This window comes from Fusarium oxysporum, chromosome VII, assembly GCF_013085055.1.
Source record: "Fusarium oxysporum Fo47 chromosome VII, complete sequence".
Taxonomy (NCBI): Eukaryota; Fungi; Ascomycota; class Sordariomycetes; order Hypocreales; family Nectriaceae; genus Fusarium; species Fusarium oxysporum.
Window position 1 is genome coordinate 1,313,331 of NC_072846.1, and position 20,534 is coordinate 1,333,864.

General features: G+C 49.5%; 5 protein-coding genes across 5 annotated transcripts; 2 read left to right on the top strand and 3 right to left on the bottom strand.

The window, feature by feature from the left end:
- Positions 1 to 3,456: 3,456 nt before the first annotated feature.
- On the top strand, positions 3,457 to 4,870 carry FOBCDRAFT_139946 (uncharacterized protein; the record flags this gene model as incomplete). Its single annotated transcript, XM_054705601.1, has 3 exons — positions 3,457 to 3,719; positions 3,789 to 4,055; positions 4,111 to 4,870. The coding sequence occupies 3 exons, from the start codon at positions 3,457 to 3,459 to the stop codon at positions 4,868 to 4,870; spliced, it is 1,290 nt and encodes a 429-aa protein (XP_054561576.1).
- A 3,983-nt stretch (positions 4,871 to 8,853) lies between these two features.
- FOBCDRAFT_139843 (uncharacterized protein) lies at positions 8,854 to 9,569 on the bottom strand (the record flags this gene model as incomplete). Its single annotated transcript, XM_054705603.1, has 2 exons — positions 8,854 to 9,332; positions 9,452 to 9,569. The coding sequence occupies 2 exons, from the start codon at positions 9,567 to 9,569 to the stop codon at positions 8,854 to 8,856; spliced, it is 597 nt and encodes a 198-aa protein (XP_054561578.1).
- A 752-nt stretch (positions 9,570 to 10,321) lies between these two features.
- FOBCDRAFT_276678 (uncharacterized protein) lies at positions 10,322 to 11,815 on the bottom strand (the record flags this gene model as incomplete). The annotated part of the gene is made up of 5 exons (XM_059611521.1): positions 10,322 to 10,910; positions 10,963 to 11,348; positions 11,400 to 11,419; positions 11,471 to 11,493; positions 11,550 to 11,815. 5 exons carry the CDS (start codon positions 11,813 to 11,815, stop codon positions 10,322 to 10,324), a joined length of 1,284 nt encoding a protein of 427 aa, XP_059465346.1.
- Positions 11,816 to 14,747: 2,932 nt separating this feature from the next.
- On the top strand, positions 14,748 to 16,183 carry FOBCDRAFT_295839 (uncharacterized protein; the record flags this gene model as incomplete). Its single annotated transcript, XM_059611870.1, has 3 exons — positions 14,748 to 14,765; positions 15,168 to 15,462; positions 15,591 to 16,183. The coding sequence occupies 3 exons, from the start codon at positions 14,748 to 14,750 to the stop codon at positions 16,181 to 16,183; spliced, it is 906 nt and encodes a 301-aa protein (XP_059467507.1).
- Positions 16,184 to 16,892: 709 nt separating this feature from the next.
- FOBCDRAFT_295844 (fungal-specific transcription factor domain-containing protein) lies at positions 16,893 to 20,250 on the bottom strand. The gene is made up of 4 exons (XM_054705609.2): positions 20,124 to 20,250; positions 19,135 to 20,085; positions 17,927 to 19,085; positions 16,893 to 17,854 (listed from the first exon to the last, which is right to left on the bottom strand). The coding sequence occupies exons 1-4, from the start codon at positions 20,195 to 20,197 to the stop codon at positions 16,934 to 16,936; spliced, it is 3,105 nt and encodes a 1,034-aa protein (XP_054561584.2). The 5' UTR covers positions 20,198 to 20,250; the 3' UTR covers positions 16,893 to 16,933.
- Positions 20,251 to 20,534: the final 284 nt, after the last annotated feature.

Below are 20,534 nucleotides of genomic sequence, written 5' to 3' on the forward strand. Positions count from 1 at the left end.
TCGGCGGTAAGGACGGCCCATCCGGACCTGACTTGGAGTACGCGCGGGATCTTGCGTGGATCCACTCCAAGTTTCCGGGATATATGGGCCCTGGCCGGAGCTTCGACATCCAGCCGGATGAAGACACGGAGGTCCACTCGGAGTGGGGCGCTTATGGTCGGTTGTCCCTGGCGATGAGGGGGCTGTTGTTGTTGATGGTGTCGGGGTTGGTGGGCAAGGGCGTTGTTTGCAGCCGGGGGCGAGGCCGCGATGGCGCTGTAGGTAGTAGGCGCGGGAGCAGATTTGGCATCAGTGAGCGCCTGATTCCAGGAGTCTAGGAAGCTGTCGGCAAACTTTTGAGCGAATTCCCGTTCAGGCCCAGTGGTGAACTGTTTCGCTGCTTCTTCGAATTTAGCGCATAAGGCCTGAAACACCTTCAACTTGGCATTGTACTCCTCCGCACGGTCGCGTGCGAGCTTAGTGGCTGCTTCAATAAGGGAGACTGGTTGCTGTTCAGTAGTCGGGGCAGGGTCAGAGGAGGGGGCGGGATGGGCGAGCTGGGCCCCTTCCGTGGCCGCAGCAGTAGAGATCGCATTGAGAGGCGAAGACGGCGCTTGAGCCGTCCTCCTGAAGGCGAGCGGGACCCCAACAGGTCCATTCACGACAGCGGGGCTGTTTTGTAAGAGGGCAGTGCGGGCTCCTCGATTGAGATTGGCAGGAGTATGGATTCCCAGGTCAAAAGGGTCCGGGACAATAGGCGGGCAGGAGGTGGCGGATGCCATCGCCGCCGCCGTGGGCTGCGCGAAGCGCAGGATTGTGGTTGTTGTGGTGCACTTGTTAAGAAGATTGGTGTAATTAGGGCTACTTTCTTAACATCTGCATGCCAAGAAAGTAAGATGACAAAGGAAGGTGCGGGGCCGGAACATAAAGATGATCCGACGGTTCTAGGGTAGTCACCATCTTTTCTACAGATATCAGATATATCAGATGCATAGATGCTTGTGTCTGAATTGATTGATTTGTTAGAATGCCGTATTTAATCTGAATTTGATTGAATTGATTGATATATCTGATTTTTAATCTGATCTGACGGCAGCCCTGTACACTTCTCGGCCGTCGAACACACAGACTTTCGAAAGCTTCTCGGCTCTTTGAACGAAGAACTCGTTGACGAGCTTTTGCCTCACAGCGGCGTTACTATTCGATCGTGGTTAGAAGCAGAGTACCGGTCGCAAAAAGAGCTATTGAGAAGTAAGCTTGCCGCCTCTCTATACAAGAAGCATCTCACCTCCGATCTTTGGACTTCTCCTCAAGAATACGGGCTTCTCGGCGTTACTGTTCACTTCACAGACGCGTTAAAAAGACCGCAGACGTCGCTTTTGGCGTTGAGGCGGCTCCGTGGCTCGCACTCTGGTGAAAATATCGGTCCAGCGTTGCGTGAAGTACTCTCGGAGTACGAGATCTCTGCAGACGACTTAGGTTATTTCACATGCGACAACGCCGACGCAATGACAGCGCAGTCAACGATATTATCGCCGCTCTTTTACCTGACGTTCAGCCGCAGGAGCGTAGGATTCGCTGTACCAATCACATCTACAACGTCGGCGCAACGAGTTACCTAGAGGGGAAGCTCAAAGACGTGCTTAAGAGCCTCGAATCGCAATCAGCGGAACAAGCAGCCCTTCAAAAGATCCTCGACTTCCTCGAAGCATGGCGGCCAACAGGCGCATTCGTCAGGATTCACAATCTTCAAGGCTGGGTCCGAAGGTCTTCGCAACGCCGGGAGGGCTTCCTTCAATACGCGCAAGGGAAGCTTAGCGAGGAGGAAGTCGACGAATTCGGCGAAGTCCTGTGGGAGGTTAGCCAACTAATGCTCCTCCAAGACAACGATACTCGATGGAATTCCCTTTTCACTGCCGTAGAAAGAGCTTTCCGATTAAAAGACCCGATCGAGATCTACACATCGGTTATGTCTCGCCACGCAGATAAAACGAAGCGGATTCCGGAAGAATGTCTCCTCTCACAAGACGACTGGCACGTCTTGGCAATTACTCTTGCGGTACTACTACCGTTCAAAAAGCTAACTAAGTATTTCGAAGGCAGGTTTTTCTCCCAGCTTTTACAACGGATAACTAATAATTTGACAGGTCGAGTGCCTCGCTTTGCCGAGCCCGCTGCCTCGTTATTATCCCGCGGAGAACGCCATACCGATTAATATGTGATTTATTAAACGGCAGTGTCAGCCGTTACCAAGGTAGTCAGGACAATTACTAGTTGACCTTCCCAAACGAGTTAAAGCACGGTTTTGCACTAGTAATAGTCAAAAGTACTTCAGGCTGACAGAGTCGCAGCACTAAGTAAGTGTGTGACCTAGCACGAGTCAGCCAAATAAAAAAATACTTGCAATAGACAAATATCGAAGAACAAACTCAATAAAAAGAAAAAGAAGAAAAAAAAGAGTGAATTTTCCCACTGATATCTGCACTTAACGTTGATGTACTGGATTTCCATGGTTATCACTACTACAGTATCCAAGTGCTGAATACTTCAGGAGCCCAAATGCAAGGCATACAGTACGTACGTACTGCTTGTCCACCTTGATACAAGCGCGCAGCCATACTCCACCGATCATCGGCTCTGGTCTGACTTGGGAATATGACGTGTCAGGTTAGGGCAATCCTTGTGGATCTTCAGCGGCGTCTCTTATTAGTCACGAGACGCTTTAACAACTGGGATCTCTAGCGGCAATATTGAAGAAATGGGTTTGGAATCTGAGCCAAGAAAGGACAAATGCCGATCCCGCAGACTACAGCTTTACGGGCTAATTACCGTAGAGTACATCCTTACCAGGACGCTACGGTATATAAGACTTATTATGAGCCTTTTGCCCCATTCTCAATTAGCTACTATTAATCAATGTGCCACAGACCAACCTCAAGGAGGCATAGTAGAGCAAGTCGAGATAACGATCTGTATGGTTTATAATGGACGGTGTTGAACCAAGGACCAATCTCATAAGTATTGGAAGAAATAAATCTTTAATGCTGAAAGTTGCATTGGGCTAGGCCGAATTTGGTACCTTTTATGTACCTTGCTGTACCTTTTTTAGTTAAAAGGATCCACTAGCGTCTTGATTCCCGGGATGTCTCTACCCCAGTCTTGGAAGTTGCGCCAAATGAGCTCCGTTACCAGTCATGTCCCGTGTGTCTCACTAGTTGGCACGTTTAGGATCGTCGACGTGCCGGCTTCCCCTTGAAGATCAGGACCCATTTGAATGGAGTTCCCCTATTGTAGATCAAATGCTCCGGCAAATTCATATGAAAGGAGGCAATCATGTGCTTTACATAAAACACTGGAACCATGTCTTTCGGGTCCCAAGATCCAGTCTCGATTATCCTTTGAGGGACGTGTGCAGAGGTCTTTGCTTTTCCTCTAACGATTCGCTAAGCAGTCTCTTCCCAGTAGAGGCTCAATAGAATGTTACCAACGGGGCTGACGACAAGTGATGTGAAGCTGATTACCATCATCCAGCAGGTATGCTCAGTGCTGTCTCTGGTGGGATGCCTGTTCATCATCGCCACGTTTTGTCTTTGCGATGCGTTCCACAAGCCTATCAACCGTCTGGTTTTCTATGCCTCGTTTGGTAATATTATGGCAGGCATCTGCTTCATCATGGCAGACTCGTTTATCCGCGAGCCGGACGGAGCAGGTTGTCAGACCCAAGCATTTCTACTCCACACGTACGTAACAAGTACCTGACAGTCTTTTTCATCCAGAGTTATTGACCCTCGGCTGACCATTTGCTGTAGCTTCGTTGGGGCTGATGCCTTATGGACCTTGGCAATGGCTATTAACGTTTATCTTGCCTTTTACTACCGTTTTGACGCCCAGAGATTACGCAAAATGGAGTTACCATACCTGATCCTATGTTACGGTATTCCATTCTTGCCTGCTTTCATCTTCATCTTTATTAGAAATGGCGATGGGGACCGGGTTTACGGCAGCGCTGTTCAATGGTGTTGGATCGCACCGTCTTGGGACGCTTTGCGCATTGCAACTTTCTACGGGCCGATCTGGTAAGAAAGACGACTTCATTGATATAGGACTGGGGCCAGACTAACATGGGGATAGGGGCGTCATCGCAATCACTCTCGCAATTTACATCCGATCTGGTGGAACAATCTACCGAAAACGCCAACAATTACTCAAAGCCCAGGCATCTGGCTCTGGTTCTGGGGGACTCTCATACGCGAACCAGAGCACGATTAATAACATGAAGACGACTGAGGTCACTATTACCCGCGAGGCAGCGGGCGAGACGAATGCGGTCGAGCTTCAATCCATGGGTCATCAAGCATCAGTCCACGTTATCAGAGATGATACCAGATCAGGTGAATCGCGAACAGCCCAAGTCACTACCCATACGAGCAGCACGACATCGCAGCCAACTGTACCTCGTCCACCCGGACGTGTCAGCAATGATGTTTATAGAGCGGCATGGGCGTACACAAAGGTTGCCATGCTATTCTTCGCTGTCATTCTCATCACGTGGATTCCATCTAGCGCAAATCGCATGTACTCACACATTCACCCCAAGGAAGTGAGTAAACCATTGCAATTCATGAGCGTGATAGTGCTTCCGCTGCAGGGATTTTGGAACGCCGTCATTTATGCCGTGACGTCTTGGGCGTCGTGCAAGGCGTTGCTTGAGGAGAGAGGGTTTTGGGGTTCACGAACGCGAATAAATGAACCGGCCAATTGGGAGGCAGAAGAGTCCCGGTCAAATCGGCGCAGTAAACTTAAGACAATGTTGAAATCGAGGACTGAGGACTCAGAGAGTTTAAGAGAGTTGGCATACCCGACGAAGTCAGACGACGGGCGCAGTGTGTGAAAGTCATGATACTATAGTTTTAAGAGTCACAATTTCGATCTTATACGTGTTAATTAATACTTCAAGATACCTCTTAAGTGAAATAGAAATATCCAGCCAGCTTTCAAATATCGTTCAGAACAGTGATCGCAGAATGGATATATATGTTATGGCCGGCTCTCCGTTCTTTCTCTTTGCTGTATTACGTTCGGCGGCAGCCTTCTTTCGATGAGAGGCTAGGACCTCGGAAAACTGGGAGAGAAGCTCCTCCCCAGTGACACCGGATGCTGACTCAAGTGCTACGGCTAGAGCCTCTGTAGAAGATGCGAGAAGGAAGGCTTGAAGGGAAAGATTAATGATATGCGCGATACAGCGTATACGTCGTCCTTTAGCGTTGAATTTAATCTACTCAATTTCAGCCTGTAGCCTAAACTGCGTAGTTAACTAACCTTATGTCTACTCATTAGCTTGAGTTGTATAGACTCAAGACATTTGTCGTTTGAAGTCGCGTTGTCACCCGTGTGCCAACCAAATTTTGACTGTATCCCGTACTTCTCTAAAGTATCGATAACATCCTGCGCTTGAGCTTCTCCAGAATGGCTCTCTGCACATTCTGGTAGAGATAGTAGTGCCTTACGAAGCTTGTAGTCTTTATCTACCCATTGTGCACACACAGCAAGTAGAGAATGTCTATGCGGTGATGTCCAGAGGTCTGTTGAGATATGAATCGGACTTGACGCGGTGGTGAGACTATCCTTGATCTCGATGCTGTAAAAATCATAGTTTGCTGCAATATATCGGACCATCGTACGCCGTGAGGTAATGAGGGAGTCTTTGATGTATGGGTTACACGCGAGAGCGAGTTGTTGAAATTCGTCCCATTCAATAGCCGAAAAGGGCACTCTCCGACGCGTGAGTATGCTGATCAATGCTTCCTGATATGCTTGCGGGTTGAAGGCATTCGAAGTGCGTCCTCGTTTGCTACAGGGCGAGAATGTGCGGAGATTGAGCCCTGGGTGCCCAATACAGACCTGGTGGATCTGGATGCGACGGGGTGGTTGTTTCTGACGTGATTGGCAGCATTTGCCTTATGATCGTATCGTTTATCTTCACACACAGTGCAAGTATAGATGGTTTTACCTCCAGTCTTGCGTCCGCGTATATTTGAACGGTCCTTCGTAATGTCCATAATTAAGAGGAAGTTTGATGGCAATCCATTGGCAGCTGGGGGTTTTCTGTAGCACCAATAATAGACGATGTGTCAGATGACATATTGGTAGGTAAAAGGCGAGATTTTGAACTTGGTATCATGGATTGAGACCCGATATCAATGGGTTTTGTGCCGACCTAGCACCGGTACACGAATGCAGACATTGAACAAAAGATCAGTGTAGATTGAGGACCATCTCTTCTATCTAAAGAGCGACGAGAGTCAGTCTCTTATACCTGTGTTCAGTTTGCCCATCTCATAGGCAGCAGGCTGTTACCTGATGTTAGGTATGGTGTAGCGTTCACGCTGACCGTGAAGCTGTTCACACTGGTCGTGATCCTTGCCCTTGACCTAAGCGAAGGTCTCCGGAGCTTGACAGTTTGAAAGATTTTTCGAGTGCCAGGGCTGGAAAATCGTTTAACCGTTCATCCGGTTTTAGGATGCCCTTAAACGATTAAACGATTTAACATGCATAAACGCTTTAAACGGAACGAACGAACGAACGAACGAAAGTGCCCATGTATGGGAAGACCCCTGTATCTGCAATAACAGCTGGATCACAATCATCTTCTTTGTGGATGATATCGTCTTGCTGTATCGGAAGAAGGATCAACTACGTGCAGACCAGGTTATCGACAGCTTGAAAAGCCGGTATCAAATGAAGGATTTCGGAGACCTACAGTGGTTCTTAGGGATCCGGGTCCTACGGAATAGGCCCAATAGGAAGCTATGGCTCTGCTAGGACTCATACACCGAAGCTATCACAACAAGGTTCAAGCTAGATCAAAAGGATCACTTCAAGGGAAGCCCCTTTCCAACCGGAAGGTTCCAACCAAACCCTCAGACAGCTACACGGGAACAAGTTCGCCTCTATCAGCAGAAGATCGGCTCTATCAACTACGCCGCAGTCATGACCCGACCTGATGTATCTCATCCAGTAGCCAAGCTAGCAGAGTTCCTTATCAACCCATCAGACCACCATCAGCAAGCCGCAGACTGATTGATCAAGTATCTCTACGCAACGAAATATCTACCTATCCAATGCGGCGGAAAAGCTTCTACCTTCACAGAGGCTGAAGGGATCAAAGGACCCCTAGCTGCTCATGTCAGCAGCAACCCTCGCCCCGATCTTCGAATAGCCTCAGACGCAGCCTTCGCCAAAGATCTTTTGACTAGTAAGTCATCCCAAAGATTGATTCTATGCTTATTCGGCGGACCCGTTAGCTGGGAAGCCGGCAAACAAGGCACAGTCACGATCTCATCAACAGAGACTGAACTACTAGCTTTCACGCATACAGCTAAGGAAGCTATAGCAACACAACGGCTCTTTTATCAGCTTGACCTGCAGCTAGGCCAGCTACCAATCATTGAGTGTGACAACCAACAGACTATCCGACTCATAACCCTTGATATCCCTATGATCAAGACGGCCCTCAAGCACATCGATGTTCACAACTGCTGGGCCCGACAGGCTTATCAGGAAGGGAGCTTTGAGGTTAATTACACACCAACAGCCCAGATGCTAGCCGTCGGTCTGACTAAAGCCCTACCTGCTCAGAAATTCGAGACCTTCGTTAGACAGCTAGGCCTTGTTGATATCAGAAGCCTCATTGAACTACAAGACACATCAGACTTTGAGGATAACTAGGATCAAGAAGACCGCCCTTAGGGTCCCGAGTCAGACCTAATGTAGCTCTGTACATAGATTCGTTTTGCAGCCAGTTGAAAATAGTGGGGTATATCATGTCGTATGACCCTCGGGCTATGTGACCCACAGGATAAATGAAGGGTCGTTAGGAGAACCTCGTCATAGTAGGTGAATACGAACCTATCTAAGGATAAAAACTAGATAACTTTAGTTAATCATTTAGAGAAAAATCAAGAGCTTCAATGTAGTCAAAATCCCCTGTTGAATGTGATACCCGAGATGGTCTGCTGCTTTGACCTACAGCCCTTTTGAGTAGTATCTAGTGGGCTTATAGAGATGACATCGCTCTGCGAATTCAAATGCCTGGCATGTGCTTCTGTCATGCGCTAAGTTTTGCGAGAAACATGGGGGAAAACAGATGACGCTAGGGCAAGGATGGGACTCGAAGATGCTGAATACGCTAAGGCTGGCACGAATGGCAGGAGGATTCATGATATTGGCACATCCCCTCAGAGAATTCGGAGCGATGACATTTCTACGAGGGGCACAGGGGTCATTAGGAGATGCAGCAAGGGTCCTTGTCGCACTGTTGGTGGTGGGGGCTGTGAAGATGGTGGTGTGGAGGATGCAGTTTCATTGGTTTGAAAGGACCGCCAATGTATGAGTTGTTTGCGCCCGCAACGAGGGTCGTCGTGGAGGGCTTGATGCTTGTCGCCGTGTGTGAGGCCCGGTCTCGGCCGGGTGAAGCCGAAACGGTACGACTCGCGGATCGCCACTGGTTCCGAGAAAGGCGCCACCTCCACACCGATCTGCATGCCTAATTGGCCCCCTGGCGGCTACCCCGTGGGGAACTACTTTAAAGGCAGAAGTAGTACGACGTCATTGACACCAACACACAGTATTAGTGACGTCTTACACCAATCTGAAACGTCGGATTGATTTGCAAAAAACAAGGTACCTCTGTAGACAGCCATTTTCTTAGCGATTAGATGTCACTTCATTTCAAGCATACTAATCTGCATTTCCAAGTCAACCTTTGCACACACATCTAAAGGAGCATCGCGACCGCCAAATTGACGGCTAGGGAGTCGCTTTTTTCGCCCTCGATTAAGGGACTACATAGCTTTTCAACTGATAAATTGAAATCTATGATAATTTCAGATCTCTCTCGCTGTCTTCGCCCTTGATTATGATAAATTCCTCCGAGCCATTCTCGCCCTCAATTTCCTCTATTATCTCTAGCCCGTCAGCCTCATAGCTCAACATCAGAGCTTTATTTGCACGCCTTTCTTGCTCATCTAATACGATGAACCTAAGAGCCTCTGCAATGACTGTAGTGTCATAAAAAGAGGGCATTTTCACGGCTAGCTGCCACTCAGGAAGAAGCTTATTCTGTTCCTGAAGCTCACGATGCAACGCATATCGTTGACTGAGCGATACAGCCGAGTCAAGGTAGACACGATGATCAGCCTTACACCACCAGTCCGCCTGATTCTTAAATTGTAAAAGAGACTGGCAATGCTTCTTCTTATGACTGAGGATCTCTTTGATCTTCACATCTCTGACGTTACGCGGTACGCGTGCCCTGACCTCTTTAAACCACCTTCTGGTGTAGATAATCTCGTCTGTTAAATCTCTTCTTTAAAAGGCGGCGCTCTTCCTCTTCCTGAGAAGCCTGTCAACTGTACTCATCGCGGGCCACATACAGCCTTGCATCAGAGACGCGAAATTGGGCCGTACTTACATAAAACTGACGTCCCTTCCTCGAGCTTAGCTTGTCTCAATGCCTTCTTTTTAAGACGATGCATCTCCTGAGGAGCGGCGATGCCGTTGAGTGCAAGTGTCATGTGCCCCTTTCGCATTTTATCGTAGGTATGTGTAACTGACGGAGCCAGGGGGACACCAGAGGAACCAGATGCCTCTAATCGCAGCCTCACATACTCGGAATAGCGTTCAATTGTGCGCAAACGTAAAAAAACGGGGGGATCGACATCATTCTAGGTCAAATTGCACCTCGGGGGAGGCGCCTGGAAGCTGTACAGGGGGCAGGGTGCATTTTGAAGCGGCTGTCCCTTCTCTGACGTAACACGGAAGCTCCTTTTGCAATACTTCTTCTGCCCATAACGATAAGGGGTCTTTCAATTGACCTAGCACAATAGAGGGGTCAAAAGGAAAGATATCGCACTTCTGCCAAGCTTTAATGATAACTGACTTCTTAAAGGTACGATTCCGGGCTTCCTCAAGATGGGCAAGGAAGTTAGACTTCCCAAAGTTGGATGTGCCGCCAGAGATCTCTCTATATAGGATTTGCTGATGCCAGTGCTTGTAGAGGCTAAATATGCCCACATCACAGGGCTGACGCAGGTGTGTGAGATGTGGAGGGAAGGGAAAAGCTCGATGTTGTGTTGAGCGGCGTAGTGGAAAATTTGGGTTGTGACCGGGTTGGCCACCGATACTAGTGATTAGCTGAATAGCAAACAAGAAAATATCACTTTCATCCTATAATTAGAAGATACTTCCAGTGGAAAATTCATGACTGGATTATTGACTACGTTATTCTTATTCTCGAGCGACCTGTCTCCCCCCAAATGTCTCTTCCCGAGCTTATTGCTGTCTATTGGGCCCTCTTCCAAGAAGGAGGGGGCGAGCGAATGCTACACCTCTTGCTGGCCGGGATATTTATAGAAAGACCTATTGCCTCCTGGCCGCCATGCTGATTGTCCCTCAGCGGTCTGGTATCATCGTCCTCCTTGCTTGCAAATCCGTTCTCACGGAAGCTGGCGACACTACCTGCCCCATGGCTGCTTGGCGTCCGCTCGGCGTCTATGTGAATTTCTCGTGTAGTATAAACAGCTGTCCCCACTTGCAAATCTGAACACGAATATCGGCTGGCAAACTTATCGGCGTCGCTCATCGTCTCTTGCTGACAGTTGACGCCAGTTGTCCCATTTGCCACTTCCTGAAGCTCAATAGAAACTGCATCTGATACGTCGTCAATCTCCTCTACCAACGTCCTTTGATTCCTGCTGACAGAAGCGAAGCTTTTGTTTGGGAGTCTAGCACGTCCTTCCTCGGCATTGCTGAAATTACCCTCGGAGACGACGCCACAGTCGCGTTTCCTAGCAACCTTGCTTATTAGATCAGCCATGGACATCTCGATCTTGAGCTTGACAATATAGGCAAAAGGATGGAACTGCATGTAACTAAAACTGCTGTTAGCGGTGTTGTTCACACTCTATTATAGATTTGACTTACACGAATGTGTTGTGTAAACTCATCATGGAAATGATGAGAACGTCCATGCTAAGAGAGAATCCAACGATACACATATTGAATTTTACGAGACTTCTGTACTTTGTCAGGCCGCGCATTACTAAGTTGCGTTGAACGATTCTGATGAAATAGAAGTTCAGTGCTCCGTCGACAATCAGATAGATCGCCTTCTCAACACGGTCCCACCACTCGTTGATCCAGATATATCTCTCTGAAATTTGTAGACGAGCGGGAATCCAAATGTTGTAGACCGAAATATTTACGGCGGTAATTAAAACTGCAACACCGACTTTGAGACGGTAGGCGTGTTTTTTATCCGTAAGAAGGATGGAACAACGGTTAATAATAATTTGGAGGAGGAATTGGACCTGACCAGATAAGTATTGATAATCAATTTCACGAGGATAACCGAAGCATACTTGAAGGGCCCATGTGGTAACTGCTAAGATTAGCATCTGTTACAAAAAGGGCTCCAAAAAGGCGGACGTACGAATAGCAAAATAGAATGCAAAACTAGAGACATTGGAGGGTTAGCACTTAGAAATCCGTAAACGGGAGTTGAGCCCAACCTAGGGGGTATATAGCCTTTCAAGTGTAACCAACAGATAATGCTGAAGATGAGGCAGACAAGAATCTCCAGCCATATCATCCAGACATAAGCGTTACGGAATATGCTAAGGCGATGCCTCTCGTAAATATGCTTAGTTTGCTTCATAGCAGTCCAGGTTGTGAGCCAGCCGAAGCCAATTGTGAAGCCCCAGGCAAGTGAGGCGATAACTATATCGTCTTCGGTGACTTCTTGAAGCACATAGTGCGGAGAGAGGAGTGTAATCATGATGGATCGGGTAGGAAGGCAGCAGTAACAGGAATGAATCCCAACTCTGGCAAACGTTTGATTGCAAGGCACCAGCGGCCTGCATATTATAGCAATGGAACCCACCTCCGTATTCATATGCGCAACTTCAGGCTACTGCACAGCGTGGTGTTCCTAGGAATTGGTAGGCTCGCAACTTACTGTACAAAGAGCGCCCCAGCCGTCGTTACGACACCTCTCTGCAAGTTATGCATAAGGCCTGGAGATGGCCAAAGCTTATTGGCCTACATCATTCTCACTGGTCTGCTGCCTGAGTCATAGCAGTCCTCTCTCATTCAGTTTAGAGATGCCCTATCATGTTTCTTCGGCATATTCCGTCAGCTCCCCTAGTCGCGCAGATGACAGGGTTCGCAGGAGATGAAGTCGCCGCCACTAGTGAGGGGAATCGCGGAGAATGTTACATCGTAGAGGCACGTGTTCTCGCAATGGTGGAGGATGGGCAAATCGGTTCAGAATAGCATGCTTTCAGGACCCTAGATCAACATTCAGGAGTAAGTTCAGCCGTTACATCGGTAGACATGGGTTAAATTTCCTATTGATTAATTGCAGGGCTCTTGGTCGGTGCTAGTCTATCCCATATTCATAAGCTTTACACACAGACACAAAAAACCTAATCCGGTGATTAGTGGCGCAGTACATCGTCTCACCAATGTGGCACCGTTGCGCCCGTAGTTCTAACTGGTCTTGTTGTACGGATAGGTGTGAACCTGTCATGGCGAACCGGCCAGCAAAATTGGCGCCCGCACTCCAAGTACAGATTTTGTACTTGTTAAGCGAACGGGTGTACAGCATATTTAAGACCCATACAAGTAGAGCATTTTTAGTGGCGGAGCAGGTAGCACAAAGCTAGGTCTATCCCATCAAGTGCTAACTGACACCAGGTACATGGAGATGCATGGCTGCAGCTAAATAGCAAGCTGCTAAGAAAGTTTTGACCCAATCAAAAACCGCACCCTATCGGTATTTCTATTTACTAGACAATTTGCATGTGAAATTAGTACCAGCAAGTTTCCGAGTTACATAGAGAGACATTGCACTCATAGCAACCTGATCTCGAGTACCTCCTTTTGCCTCTATTTCCGGACACCCGTCCTAATGCTTCTCCCACCCGCGGAAGGCTGCTACAAGCTACGGAAGGGGAATTGGAACCGCACTTCCTTCGCCTATGCTATTCCCATTGGAATCCTATCATTCCTTTTATCTGAGCCTCTTCGTGGCCGGGCAAACCGCTCTGCTTGTACTGACGACCCGAAACGCTGGATTAATTGAGCAGATAGGTGTCCCCGTATTGACTCTCGGAGACCTTCCACTTGGCCTCGCCCCAGATTTGAAGTAGAAAACTATTGACGAGTATCACTCTGAGCAGGAAGTTCCAGGCTATTGACTGCCATCCTCCTCTCCTTATGGGCCGTGAGTATTGGTTATAAGATCTCAGCTGGTCTCCAGTGTCAACGCCATTCGTATGGTGGTTATATTCGTCAATCCCCAACGGCACACGGAGATCCTTTCGCACCTCAGACCCAAATACCTCCCGCGCAGCTCGGTTGGCGGCAGAGGAACCGGCAGGCCGTCGGCGACTCCGTATGACTTGGTTTCCTTCACGAAAGACAGTGGTGAGAAAAAGAACAAGAGCGTTATCCTTCCAGCTAAACTGATTTACCTACGTTGTGGTAATAAAATATTAGCAGCGATCGTATGCCAATAAAGCCCACTGCTACCACGTACCTTTCCATCCTTTGTCGGAATGCAGTGCATTTAGCGCCAAGGGATTCCCTTTCCTTCCCTATCCTTCTCAGCAACGAGTAGCTCGTCAACGCCGCTATCCTTGCGGCAGGTTCCGGTCGCTCCTACCTGGCTTGAACGAAGTGCTTTGAAGAGCTTTACTGACGCAAAAAGATTGTCAAGGAATACGTGGTAAACCGCAAGCGGCAATAAAGTCAGCAACGTGGTGACGACCCGTTGAGTAGACGTGAGATGCTCTTCAGCCACCTCTTCGTCACCCTGTCTCGAGCACTGCTGTGGGACAAGTCCGCAAGGCCCTCTGCCGTGAACGTGCCACAACCAACGAGCGAAGTACCCAGACTGTCCCAGAATCCATATCTTATAACCGGTCGGTGTAGGCTTCTGAGGAATCGTTGTTGTCTCTAATGAGCGGCCTGTGAAACGTACCATAGCCTCGTCCACCGTCAAATCACTGCCGGGCACGTGCATAGAGTCTCCAGTCTCTTGTATATGCTTCGACCATCGGTCGACCTACCTGTAGACGCTGGGCATCAGGTCTTCCCGGGGCTGAGTCCGGCGGTGACGACGGCCATAGCTTCCTGAAAGTGCAGCCGGTCTATCTAAGCCAGCAGGACTGAAGATGCGTAGACGGCGGAAGAGAAGCAAAAAGCGGTCGCGAGGCATGTGGCGGGTAAATAAATAAATGGGATCCTCTTGATCAAACGAGTTTGACCAGGTTCGTTTCATTTTCGTCTCGTGATGTATTCCCATGTAAATGAGAATACCAAGACAAAGATAGATCTCTTCAGCAGAAGTTGGTCTCCATCAATTCTCCCAGGAGTGTCTTTGTCGAGGTCCCTCTCGGCTGCGCGGCGCTTCGTTGGTCCATTGTGCCCAGGACTCGGCCATCTCTTGCGGTATGTAACGAAATAAGGGGTCGATAGGTGTTGCGGGCAAGTCTAGGATTATGGGATCACGCTTGGTCACTTCGAATGGGATGAACTGACCAGGCTGGCCGCGTTCAACCAAGGGAGGCTCGAGAGGACGCACCGTGGCATTGTCACATCTCCCCGGGGTACATTCAGACGTGCATGCAGCGTAGAGGTCCTCAGGAGTAACTACCACGGTAATATGAGAGTGTTCTGAGTCCTCAGAGTCGCTGGTAGCCATCATGGCGACGGCGTCCACCGTAGATGATGGGTTTTGGCTGCACGGGCTCCTCTGTTCAGATTAGCGGGAGTGTGGATCCCCAGATCGAAGGGGTCCGGAGTAGCGGACGGGCTCGTCGTAGACGAAGCCATCGTCGCCGCTTGCGATTGCACAGAGCGCAGGTTGGAGTGTTTGGTGTGCACTTGTTAAGGAATTAGGTGTAGATAAGACTACTTTCTTAACACTGTTAGAAAATCCGGGGACCCCCCTTCCCTTCAGGATTCAGACTGTTAGTCTGAAAGTCCTAGATTTAGAGTTCAAAGTCCTAGATGAAATCATCTAGAGATATAAACCCAAGAAGAACTCTCATCTCCATAACTAACAATCAAGTTTCATAAAAAATACATTTTCACCCAGCACTACTGCGCAATATAAATAACAGTCAGACGACGGAGAGGATAACGATGATCACGCGGATGAATTCGAGCAGGCATACAAATTGCGATTTGAGGACCCAGAGCGAAGCAACGAATTCCTTCGATCTTATGCTCGTGAAGTTGCCGCGGCCAAGTCTGTCAAGCGCGAGGAGAAGAGCGGTCGTAAGCGTCAGCATGAGCTCGAACGTGAGCGCAAGGAAGCCGAGAAAAAGGAGCGACGTGAGGAGAAGACTCGCCTAAAGAAGCTCAAGCTTGATGAAGCCCAGGAGGAGCTGCTCAAGATTAAGTGCACAGCCGGCGGTGCGGGCAAGGGTCTCACTGACGAGGACTGGATCAAGTTCCTCGATGACGCATGGGAAGATGATAAGTTGGGGGGGGGCGGGGGGGGATGAAGAAGCGATTTGGTGACGATTACTGTGCTCAACAAGATGATGCTTTCACATCGGATGAAGAGGGAGAAGGCGGAGAAAAGAAGTCAAAGCGCCCCAAGAAGCCAAAGTGGGATGACGATATCGACATCAAGGATCTCATCCCAGATTTTGAGGACCATGAAGAGAAGCCAGAGAACAGCCTAAGCGACGTCGAAGATGGTGCCGCTGAGGAGGAGGATGACGAAGAAGATGAAGACGGCCGACCCTCCAAGAAGCGCAAGACAGATCATAAGAAGGCCCGCAAGGAGTCTCAGAAGCAAGCTCGCCAGGAGCGCGCCAAGCTCGAGGCCCTCGTCGACTCCACACTCGAGCTCTCAGACCACGCCCTTCTCAAGCAGCCCTCCCACACTCCCTTCCGCTACCGCGAGACCTCACCACAATCCTTTGGCATGACGGCCCGCGATATCCTCCTCGCCCCCCTCCGACGCCGCCCTCAACGACTATGCCGGTCTCAAGAAGCTCGCCACTTTCGGCGATCAGGAGGAGAAGCGAAAGAGGTCCAAGGGCAAGAAGGATGCTTCTGCCGCCGCAGCAGCGGAGGAATAGAAGGATATCTTTGGGGACATTTGAGCGAGATACCGCTGCGCTAGCATAGTGAAAAAACCAGGCCTTCCATGTTGCATATATAGGTGTTGTTTATATTGCGCAGTAGTGCTAGGTGAAAATATATATTTTATGAAACTTGATTGTTCATTAGTGAGATGAGAGTTCTTCTCAGGTTTATATCTCTAAATGATTTCATCTAGGACTTTAAACTTTAAATCTAGGACTTTCAGACTGTTATTCTGAATCCTGAAGGGAAGGGGGATCCCCGGATTTTCCAACAATAGGTAGGGTTTCTTTATAGAAGGATCAGGTACGTCACAAAAGCAAAGGTGCATTTATTTTAATCTTGGTTCAAGAGAAGCTTGACTTCTTGATGTGAATTATATCATCTCTAGGCAAACGAATGTCAGCTCATCTCTACACGAGCGTGACGGGTATGATGGTATCTCAAGTGCTGACAACACAATTTTCCTTCCCAGTGGTAAGATGGCATTCCCAACAATGTTCGCCTGACAAACTTCCATATGCTTCTTCGCCAATACCCAACCTGAACGCTGGTACGGTTCTCCCAAGTCAAAAGTAGAAACAACAAAAAAAGAATAAAGGGACCTCGCTCTACGGCCCGTGGCCCTCGTGAGATATAATTCCTGGCTCAGCCATGTCTTCTGGCTATAGCCTGAAGACCACTGCACTGAACCACACAAATATCAGTGTCTCTGGCCGGCGAACTTGTGAAGCCGTGAAGACCCCCGAGAACATGGTGTTACCCAAGCTAACCACTCCGACAGTCCCTCCTAAGGACCCTGTTGCTGTAGCCCACCTAGCGCATTCGGCGTTGCCAAACCACTGCCTCCTCCGCCAAACACTCCCGTGAACGGATCAATTCCGCCCATGTTGAAGCCGGGATCTTGATCCATATCTGGCGGCTCCATGTTGAATGGCATGAACCATGCGGATGATGCTTCCGGTCCGCTTAATCCTGCCCCATCAGCCATACCTGCACTTTGCCCATGCATGCCTGCCTTGACATTTGACGGCCGACCTTGCAAGCCTCCATCTGGCTGAGCGCCTGAAGCGACGGTATCCCAATCAAGGCCGCTCATCATATCCTGGTCACCACCCAAGCCTGTACTAGCATCCATTGAGTATCCGCCATAGACAAGCTGACGGTCAAGCGGTTCGATGTTTCCATTCGAACCCTGCCCAAAGTTCATTGCGAGCAGCTCGGGTGGGAAAAAGGTGGCCGTGTGTGCGTGGTGAGCAAATGCAGATATGTTGGCTGGACTCATAGGTGACATGTTGGTGCTGAAAGCCGGGTTCTGCGGGTTTGATGCTGCGAGAGGGTTGAAGCCTGCTGCACCGGTAGTTTGCAATCCCAAACCACCCGAGAACTTGCGTTCCTGGGAGACTGCGTCTGCGTCTGTACTCTGCAACGAATCGAGATGACGGCCAGGTTGTGCTGGCATGCCGGTCTGTTCCTTGGCGCTTTGCTTTCGTTTCGGCGCTGCTGTGCGGATAGTATCCTTATTCTCGACACTTTGTGGTGTTAGGAGCGTGGAGAAGTATTCCCCCACTGATTGCAGTTCGGGCTTCGCTTCGAGGACGCCGTCTGCTCCTGAATCCTTTCGTTTGTGAGTGGCAGGGTCCATGAACTCAACGTCAGAAAGACCGTGAGGGTAACGGTTAAACCAGTCTCCATATTGAAGAAAAGATGACTGTGTGGCGTGTTCTTAGACATTCGCGCCAGCCCTCATAGAGTCCAAGGCATTTCGATGCTGAGTACGAACGTTCTCCACCATCCAGTGAAACATACCCCAATACTTCTTCATTTTGTGAAGATACTTGACATTGGTGGCAAAATTGGCCTCGGCTGTTGGCTTCATGGAGGGATTGCGAGAGATAATAGCCAAGATGTGAACTGTTGTCGAGGAAAAGGCGCAGTATCCAGCAAACGGGGCCGAAACAAAGCATCGCGACTGTTCAACCTCACGAAGAAGCTCGGATATTCGGTTCGCAGCGTTGAAGGTCCTCTTGCTTGCTTCAGAGAAGAAATCGTCATGTACACCATGTTGCTTTCGTGCTGACATAGCAGCTCGACTCACAAAGAGAATGTTATGCTGCAGGCAGATATGCATGAAAAGAAACTGACTTGCCGTGTTGTCTGTTTTGTGGACCTCGAGGTTCTCTGCAGAGTACTTGAGTGACAAGGGCAGACTAGCTTCAAGGTTTACAACATCATTGAGATGCTTCACATAGTGAGACTCGTCTTCCCACATTGGATTGGGGTCTAGATCCTTACCCCCTTGGCTCAGGTAGGTGATGATCCGTCCCCATAAGGCCAAGGCTCGAATCAGGAAGGCCGCAACCCCCATGTTCTCTCGTGCATCAGCGATTTGTCCGCCGTTGGGCGACGCCGGATGAGGTACTTGACCGTCCAACATCTCGGTGGGCGCAGGCATGCCGAATTGGAAGTACTTTTCCTTTACCGGCAGAGGAATCTGAATTGTATCCTCCCTGATGAACATGGGTCGATCTGTCCCAGAAAAGTTGAAGCGATCCATGAGAAAGCAGGCCCACATTAGGCGTCGCCGAATCTCTCGATCAATGAAGCTGAGCTGCGTTTTGGTGCCATGACGGCCCGAGGGATCGTATTCCAAGTCTTTATGTAACTGGAGAGCGAAAGCCATTCGGATAGCTTGTCCACCCAGGGCCCAGCTACGGCCGCTCTGGCACGTTCCAAATTCATGAAGGCCCAAAATGAGAAGACATGTCAAGATGGTGAGGTTTGGCCATTCGTATCGTCTGGTGCAAATATCTTGAGCGTGTGATGCCCATTCTTCACCGCGTAAAAGTTCAGGCCCTGAAGAACTCACTAAGGGGTTTGAGGTAAAACGAGCAGCTACAGCGCACACTGTGAGAACAAGCACCGGAGGTAGTGTGCCATTTCTGTTGACAGTTAGCAGGATACGTGAGATTCAACCAAAAAAGAACTCACTTTAGCTTTCGCATATAGCTTGGTTTGTGTAGAAGATGGTAAGATTGACCATAGATGTTATCGAAAAACACCTCTGCAAGATGCTCCTGTATCTCCTTGGAGGGGAGTGCTTCGGCGCCTTCATGTTGCAGCATATTCTCCTCCGCTTCCTGGACTTGCAAGCAGCTGGGCCTATCATCGCCCTCAATCTTTGGCTTCGAAGGCGCCTTCGCCCAAGCTTCCAGATCAGGCCCGAATACTTCCTCGGCGCCGCGCTTCTTGGTTGGCTTACTGGAAGGTACAGTTCCTGGTATCGCCGGTTTGACCACGGTGCGAGTTACAGATGATGCGACTTCCTGATTCGACTTGGGTATGACCTTGATGATGCGTTCTTCCATGCGCTTCAGTGGCTTATCGAGCATAGCCATGTAACCTGTCTGAGGCGCAGCCTTCCGAGTTGTAACCTTGTAGACACATGGGATACGTGAGTGTAGACAGTGCTTGCAGGCGGGTTTCTCGCCTGAACAACGGATCTTCTTTCGGCGGCATGCCATGCAAGCGAGCGGGAGGCGTTTTCTTTCCTTGCCAGCCTTTGTCTTAAGTTCACTCCACGCAGGTGTGGCATCGACTTTATCCTCCTTAGGTTTGCCGCCTAGATCTGTGCCATCCGCACGGTTACGGGAAGCCAAACCAAACTCATCGGTAGTTGGGTCTTCGAGGGCGTTGGATGCGGGAGATGTCCGATCTGGGGGGGCTTCGGAGCCTTCCATGCTCTGGCTGCGGTTGCCCGTAGGCAAGGTGCCGAACGGCAGACCGCTATGTGCAAGGCCAGAAATGGCCTGGTGCTGGGGAAACACAGTGGGAGATTGTGACGTGTGGGTGTGATCTGCTAGGGAAACGAGAGAAGACTGGTCAGGAAGACCATGGTAAGCAAACGCAAAATCGCCGAAGTGTATGGAATCCATTACGGCGCTGTGAGAGGGAGAAGGCACAGCGTGCAATTCAGGAACTCGCGATAGAGTTGGGGACCGGAATCGAAGGACTGTTGGGAATGTTGAGGGTTCGAAACGGCACGGCCGGACATGGTTCTGCCAGAGACAGAGTTGCGACGCGGGCCACCCTAGGCCGAGAATCCGGCGATGGAAGACAAATGTAATGGACCGGCGTGGTGACGATGGTGGAGTGAAGCAACTGAGTTAGGCAGGTGTTTAGTGTCTCCGAATGCAATCCGACTGGGCAAAACAAAGCCTTTATAAGAGGTTGGCTGGTACAGCTGTTGTGCAGTTTAAAAAGTTACAGTGCAAGAGCGTTGAGGTTGAGGTCGAGGTGACCCGAAGTCGTCCGGAGGGTTTTATGGAGAAGCAAGTAACGGGTACGTATGTAGCCAGTGGCTTCCCACACTGGGGCTGGGGACAGTCTGC

Bases quoted from the DNA above. Each gene is read 5' to 3' on its own strand.
- FOBCDRAFT_295844 (XM_054705609.2), bottom strand. From the start codon at position 20,197: ATGTCCGGCCGTGCCGTTTCGAACCCTCAACATTCCCAACAGTCCTTC. The intron at 20,086-20,123 runs GTTCCTGAATTG...TCCCTCTCACAG, and splicing joins GGTCCCCAACTCTATCGCGA to CGCCGTAATGGATTCCATAC. The intron at 17,855-17,926 runs GTTCGTACTCAG...CACGCCACACAG, and splicing joins TTCACTGGATGGTGGAGAAC to TCATCTTTTCTTCAATATGG.